This window comes from Spea bombifrons, chromosome 1, assembly GCF_027358695.1.
Source record: "Spea bombifrons isolate aSpeBom1 chromosome 1, aSpeBom1.2.pri, whole genome shotgun sequence".
NCBI classification, from domain to species: domain Eukaryota; kingdom Metazoa; phylum Chordata; class Amphibia; order Anura; family Pelobatidae; genus Spea; species Spea bombifrons.
The window spans coordinates 153,396,193-153,403,497 of record NC_071087.1 but is presented as its reverse complement, the minus strand read 5'-3'; the positions used below and the strand labels follow the sequence as shown (position 1 = coordinate 153,403,497).

General features: G+C 44.6%; 1 protein-coding gene across 1 annotated transcript in view; it reads right to left on the bottom strand.

The window, feature by feature from the left end:
- Positions 1 to 5,597, bottom strand: part of CPLANE1 (ciliogenesis and planar polarity effector complex subunit 1) — a 35,224-nt gene extending 29,627 nt beyond the window's left edge. Inside the window, exons 1-8 of the mRNA XM_053454551.1 lie at positions 5,478 to 5,597; positions 4,920 to 5,061; positions 3,887 to 4,006; positions 3,092 to 3,327; positions 2,692 to 2,798; positions 2,245 to 2,401; positions 2,029 to 2,132; positions 1,763 to 1,945 (exon numbers count right to left, since the gene is read on the bottom strand). Of these exons, the coding sequence (XP_053310526.1) occupies positions 1,763 to 1,945; positions 2,029 to 2,132; positions 2,245 to 2,401; positions 2,692 to 2,798; positions 3,092 to 3,327; positions 3,887 to 4,006; positions 4,920 to 5,061; positions 5,478 to 5,558 (1,130 nt within the window). The 5' untranslated portion in view covers positions 5,559 to 5,597. The remainder of the gene's footprint in view (positions 1 to 1,762; positions 1,946 to 2,028; positions 2,133 to 2,244; positions 2,402 to 2,691; positions 2,799 to 3,091; positions 3,328 to 3,886; positions 4,007 to 4,919; positions 5,062 to 5,477) is intronic.
- Between the last annotated feature and the right edge of the window lie 1,708 nt (positions 5,598 to 7,305).

Sequence of the window (7,305 nt, the reverse complement as noted above, 5' to 3'; positions counted from 1 at the left end):
CGCCGGGACATGACGGCATCCCTGCGCTCGGCATCAATATCCGGCACGTAGTGATTAGAGGGATTGGTGGCTTTGTGGGAACCTCCGGCTTGGTAAGTACCCGGCGTATAAGACGACCCCCCACTTTTAAGAAGATTTTTTGGGGTTAAAAAGTCGTCTTATACGCCGGAATATACGGTACATGGTTTATATAACTTCTTATACTTCTTATCTGTTTCTAATGCATCATTCTGATTGGTTACTTTTCAAGCAGGTTACGCCTCTTAGTAGATATGTTGGCGCAACTCGTGCATATATCATAGACTAGACATTTTCTTCTGTCTTTGTCAGCAATACTATTTATGATAACATAAGCATTTTTCTAACAGAAAGTAAACGTGACAATCCAAGGGATGCTTTTCATTCTCTTTTATAACAGTTTGCAAACAAGCACACTCCTTCATCGCCCCTAAATAAAGCCTAGTTTAAATAATATATACATACAATCCCATTATAGGAGACCTATGATGACCAATTCTGAGTTGGTTGGAAAATGATGTTAGGGCCTGGTCAGCTTCATAAGTCCATGAATACCAATGTTACCACTGCCAGTGCCCTGGTGACCCAGGACCAGGATCGCTAAAACAATATGAAATGAGGCCACATACGCACACGATTTGACCCACAAGCCACTTGTACTTACATGTTCACACTGTGACAATCATCTGGACAAAATAAATGAGAGAAGAGTGCTAGAATGAGAAATGAAGAATGAAAAACAGAATGGAAAGAGAAGCCCACAAACCATTAGATAAATAGGAAAAGAAGAGCCAGTTACCTTAAAGGGGGGTTTTCTTACAATGAAAAATACTGTTCCGTTAATTTGCTGTTTTCTTCATTAATGAACTGAAAACGTACCCATTTGCTTGATGTTCTGCTCATTAGCCCCCAATTCTGTTCTCATTGTTGCCCTCCCCAATTGTCATTAGGCATGCTTACCAACTCCATGCCACGCGAAGGGGCAATACAAGCAAAGAGTAGGAATCCACATTTTTCTAAAATCTAAAACTTATAAGAATATCCCCCTTTAAGATGAATAGCGCGGGGCTGAGTACATAGAGAGAGAATGGACAGATGAAAGAGAGGAAAACATTTCTGCCAATCCCTTCTCGTAGGATTACAACAACATAAGAAAACGCAAATTCATTCTACAACGTATTCTTATTCTGGACATATTAGTAACATTTTGGGCAATAAACGATAGGGGCAAAATAGATTTATTTGCTCTAATAATTAAGTTTTACGACCCAGCTCTACGTAAGAGTGTAGTTTATATATTTCCATAGCAACAAAAATACAGATATTCCTATATAGCTCTCTAAAATGACACAAACAAGCAAAAATAGTGGCAATCTCTTACAGCCTTCCATCTGAAGAAGAGACCTCTAAGGTCTCAGGACATAACTTTCCAGTGTTTGACCAATACAAGGTGTCATCTTCAACTAAAGACTATTTTCTCTTGGGTCAATATGTCTATATCCATTTCTTATATTAATATTTATCAAGAAACCAACCCGCATTGCCACAATTGTGACATAAATACACATAAATACACAGTACAAAGAGAGAGAGGGAGAGATCTGGTCAACCGAGCTATTAGGATGTATACGTTTATAACGGTAGACGCAGAAATTCAACATAGACCAGAGAATAATTTGGGGAGCAAAAGAAAAGGAACAGGGTTACACATGGATGTTGAAATGTAATAAGCGGGGACACTAACCGGTATGTTATTAACGGATGAAGCGGGATGAACTCTGCCGGTCCAAACTCAACACTGCAGCCAAACGTCTTGAGGGTCAGAAGCTCCCCTAAGCGGGTCATCAGGAGAAGCGAGCCCCGCTTCAACACACAGGCCAGGAAGAGGCTGTCCGCCGTCCACGACATGTCCCCCACCCAGTAGGAGCTGACAGGAGAAGAAGACATCCTGATCATTATTGATACATTACTCTGAAAGGAACCTCCGTTACCCGCGGCAGCGTGACTAACCGTATGAATCTTGATGGGATATGCTGGTCTTTGCTGCTGCAGCCCCTTAGATGCCCAGAAACTGTAACAAAGTTCATGGTGTTTATGAAAAGGACTTGAGTTGCCTGCAAGAGGTAAAAGAACAAACACTTTATTCCCATCGGTTACTAGCAGGGTTTGAGATAATATTATCCACATTTTAGTTTGCGTCATTTTTCTATCTAGAAATATCATCACCTTGGGGTCTTTTTGGTTAATGGTTATGGCCAAAACTAAGCCATCTCCTGAGAAGACAGCAAGCAGAGCTCCTCTGGACTTCACTGGCTGACACGGTGGGTGAAAAGTTTCTGGAGAGCAGTCCTGCTGTGCCCAGCGGACATCAAATGGCGGCGACCTAAATGGTTAAAAAAACAGCATCAAACCATTTTATATCCTCATAAAAACTGGCAGACTAGATCATGAACCGAATAGATCTATTCACCAGAAATATCGTGTCCTCAAGAGGAGTCACTGGAGAAAGCCTACAAGGTGACCTTACTCCTCCGACAGATCCAAAACCCCAGTGACTTTTATTGGCAGTTGGAAGGACATTTCTATGGGAGTTATTTTGCTTTTTATTGAAACGCTACATGCGGAACGCTGTATCGTCCGAGTCTAACGAGATCACGCCACGGAGCAGCTCACCTGCTGAATTTCTGGTCATTCTCATACCAGCGTAAAGCCAGCCACGTCGTCACCAGCCGGGCACCAAAATAGAAGACAAAAGCGCACAGGCAGCAGTCACCGAGGACCTGGAAGAGAGAGACGCTATGACCAAAAAAACCCAAAAAGCCTGTAATGGGCAGAAATTTAAGGCGGAATTCTGCGCTGTGATGCGTTCAGACAATGACAGCATGTACCGCGATACAGACGTCAATATCAAGCCTACAAACCACAGAGAACGTGGGTCAGGCCAACTCGCCGAGCTGCTTAACACGGGGTGTAGTCGGGGAGTGCATGCTCAGGACTGCTATGCAAGACGGTGCTTTTAGTGAATCCTGAGAGTTAGATCTCCATTTTACAAACAAACAGCAGAGACGCTCACCTCACTCTCTACAAACACGGCGTGGAGGGCGGCTTCTTTATCTGCCACGCTGGGGAACGCGGTAGATTCCTGCGGTTCGATTTTTGTCCACCTCCCGGCTCCAGACGGGTTCTTCGAGGGAACCGAGCCCGTCCAATTCTTATCGCGTTCCCACAAGAAGACGGAGCCTGTGTGCGTGGCCAGGAGCGCTCTGCTTCCATCGCCCGACACGCACAGGTACAGCTTCACAGAGTGCGCTGCAACACAACCGCACGCAAACTCAGCAAATCGCACAAAAATATACATCTCCATGAGACCGGATATACGGCTCGCAAATGGCCCAAGAGCTTACCCCAGAGGGTTCCAGTGCTGTGGGCAGGGGTCCATTCTATGCCCCGTGTGCATGCGCGACAAGCGTTTCCATGGATTTCAATGGGAATGCTTTACTGGTACAGACTGGCTGCTTTAAGAAGTCAATCAGTGGCAAGATATATCGGGTCACGGAGGAGAAGTTACAGCTTCAGAAACAGGGCTGCAGCTTCTATGTCCATTATAAAGAATGCATATTACTCACACAGCACTCTAATATGCATTCTCTTTAATGTTGGGGCTTGTCCCGTTAAGGTGCATGTTTTTGGCCCTGCCCGCGTGACATACAGCTTGACATACAGCTTGACATACAGCTTGACATACAGCTTGACATACAGCTTGACATACAGCTTGACATACAGCTTGACATACAGCTTGACATACAGCGTCACATACAGCGTCACATACAGCGTCACATACAGCGTCACATACAGCGGCCAGCCTTACCTTGAGCTTCGGAGACTATTTGTGAAACTTCTGCGTTGGCTGCTGCTGTCTGCAAACTGTCCTGATCTTTATTCCAGATAAACAATTCTCCGGATACATGCAGCCCTGCCAGCCAGACTCCTGCGAACGAGACCCGGGACACGTTCACATCGCCCCGAAACCCGGGACACATCACCCCGAAACCCGTTTACATTGCCCCGACACACGTTCAGACTAACAATGTTACAGGAGCTCCGAAACAGGGAAACACAACGGAATTCCCAACCCATTCATCTATACCAAGGGTGCCCAACCTGCGGCCCTCCAGCTGCTGCAGGACTACACCTCCCATACTCCTCTGCCAGCACCTTAGGAGGATGAAGTCCTGCAGCAGCTGGAGGGCCACAGGTTGGACACCCTTGATCTATACAATCTATACGGGACAATAACACTGACACAGGATGTTATATTAACCACACAGAGAAAACATACATCCTGCACATACACACAAGTGCACCAAACCATAACGAGTTCTAAATAGTAGCACAGAGCGGGAGAATATGATCATTCCAGAAGTATTGATAAAAAAATAAAATAACATATTATGATATAATAAATATAAGATAGATAAAGCCTTTAGCTCACAGAGTTTTGGGAATTGTGTGAATAATAAAGAAAGGGTTAAAGCGCTTCGGCATTAACTGCTCGCAGATCATTCGAGGAAGAAGCGTGACGGAATCTCCTACGTGTGTGCTGTGCTCACAGCTTGCATCTCACGTCACCTGTCAAACCCATCCGTTCATTCACTCGATCCTTTATTCCTTTATCCCATACAGCGTCGCGGAGATCCGACCGCCGAGGTGACCGGGGGGGCTGTCCTAGGTCGGCCCCAAAGGTAAGTATACCACCACCTGTCCCACCATGTGTGCGTTTTTTTGTCACATTGTACATTGTCACATGGGGTATTATTTTTCTCATTTACTCACTTCGCTACGATTAAAAACGTTATGTCCTGATGTATAAAGAATTGGTAAAAATATTTGAGATACTCCACCATTCGCAGACGTAGCGAGGGCCGCGACGCTCTGCTTATTCAGCACCCCCTGCAGCCGCGGGGCCACCTTCTTCACGGAGCCAGAGCGCAGCCTGACCTCCCCGAACTGCTTCTCGTCCACGATGAACACGGACTCCGTCTCCTAAACAGAGGACGCACGATGTAACGTTATCTACCGACATCTGGGGAAAAGGAACTTTTAAAGGGACATGTTACTGACCCCCCGTAAGGAGAATGTATAGAAATGTACGCGGTGAGAACTTTAATGCCCCGGGGCGGACCAATGGGAAGTAAATCACCTACATGGAGGTGCGTGTATATAACTTTGGGGGGAGGGGGATAAATGTATAGGTGTGGGGGGGGTTGTGGAGAATTAATTTATTAATTTACCCCCAAATATATAAAGGGCCCCAGCTATTCTATGCATTAATGTTAATATGGCGGGACTGTCCCTTTTAAAACGGCTGTCGGATGGTTGTGGATTTAGTGATGGGAGTTACTGCAGCCCCTGACGCCGGCCCTGTCCCATGTATACGTAATGCGGGAGATCCCACAGACCTGTCCCAGCCAATGGAGCTTCGGACACGGCTTCTTCCTCCCCACCACTGCAGACACCAGAACCTCCAGGGAGATTTCCATGACGACAGACGCTTCTCACCAGCCCCTGAAACACGGGGGGCATCAGCCTGCCAAACCAAAGCAATGTATTGCTGACAGCGTACTCCACACAATCACACTGTACACTCATCACTATATCCCTCCCGACAGCGTACTCCACACAATCACACTGTACTCTCATCACTATATCACTCCCGACAGCGTACTCCACAGTCACACTGTACTCTCATCACTATATCCCTCCCGACAGCGTACTCCACACAATAACACTGTACTCTCATCACTATATCCCTCCCGACAGCGTACTCTACACAGTCACACTGTACACTCATCACTATATCCCTCCCGACAGCATACTCCACACAATCACACTGTACTCTCATCACTATATCCCTCCCGACAGCGTACTCCACACAGTCACACTGTACACTCATCACTATATCCCTCCCGACAGCGTACTCCACACAATAACACTGTACTCTCATCACTATATCCCTCCCGACAGCGTACTCCACACAATCACAATGTATCAAACATAGTCCACAGGCTGGGTTACCACAGCTCAGTATAGTCCCGGTTATGATGGATTTTTCGGGTTAAATATTCCAGATAAAGACATATTATATATATGATACATATTCTATATATATTATATACATTATACACACATGTATATTAGATAATTACAGTGTAAGCATGAAGTAACACCCCGTATGTGGAGACCGCCACAGCCCGCCGCTTCCCAGGTTACCGTTTTGCTGCGCCCTCCTTCGCACTCTTCTCACTGCCTCCTTTCCTTTTCTCCCCGCCTCCCTTCCTTTTCGCCCCGCCTCCTCCGGACTCATGCTGAACCGGAGTGGTCGGAGCCTCTGACTCTAAAAACGCCATTATGTTGAAGGTATCTGCGTGCTTAGTTTGAACGCATGCGCACAGAAAAGGTTCCATGAGATGGTAATTGAAGCAAAAAAAAAGAGAAAAAAAACAGGCGACGGAAAGTCGGAGAGAAGTGAAACTAAAAGAAGAGAAAAAAGGAACTGAAGAGGATTGTAATAGAAAGAAATAGAGTAAGGAGAAAGAGGATAGAGAAGAGAGAATGAAAGGAGTACAGGGAAAAAGGAAATATTCTTAAAGCAGGGAATTCACTTATTTAAGTGCCAAAAAAGTATGTGAGGGAGAGGGGACGTATAAAGAAGTAAAAGTGAAGATACAAGGAAAGAAAGAGGGGAGAAAGAGAAGAAAGAATGAAAAAATAGAAAAGACAATAATATAAATGAAATAATATTTTATCTAAATAATATTTTTCATTTATCTAGATGTGTGTCTATATAGTCTTAGGCTAGTTCCTGCAGGGCAACAGGGGTGCCTGCCAGGGACTTAAATTAAAACATCGGGGGTTTTTTTGTTTGTTTTTTAACTTTATTTAACATCCTCCATGTTAAATAAAGTTTTTTTGTTTACTTTATTTAACATGGAGTATTTTAAATAAAGTTAAAACAAAAAAAAACCCGATGTTTTAACTTAAGACGATTTACGATAGACGCGCGCTGATCACGGTACCTCTGCACACAGTGTGACAGTTTCACAAAATCCGTTATGTCTCTAGTTTTCAGAACCCGTTAAAAAAAAAGACATTTTACCGGTGAGCATCGTCCTCTCTCGCTTATACACTTAACAGAAACCCGGTAATAAACACACAACAGCCGGGAATTCATAAAACTATTTATTACACAAAAATACACATTACAATCTTTAATAAAGTTTTAACTAT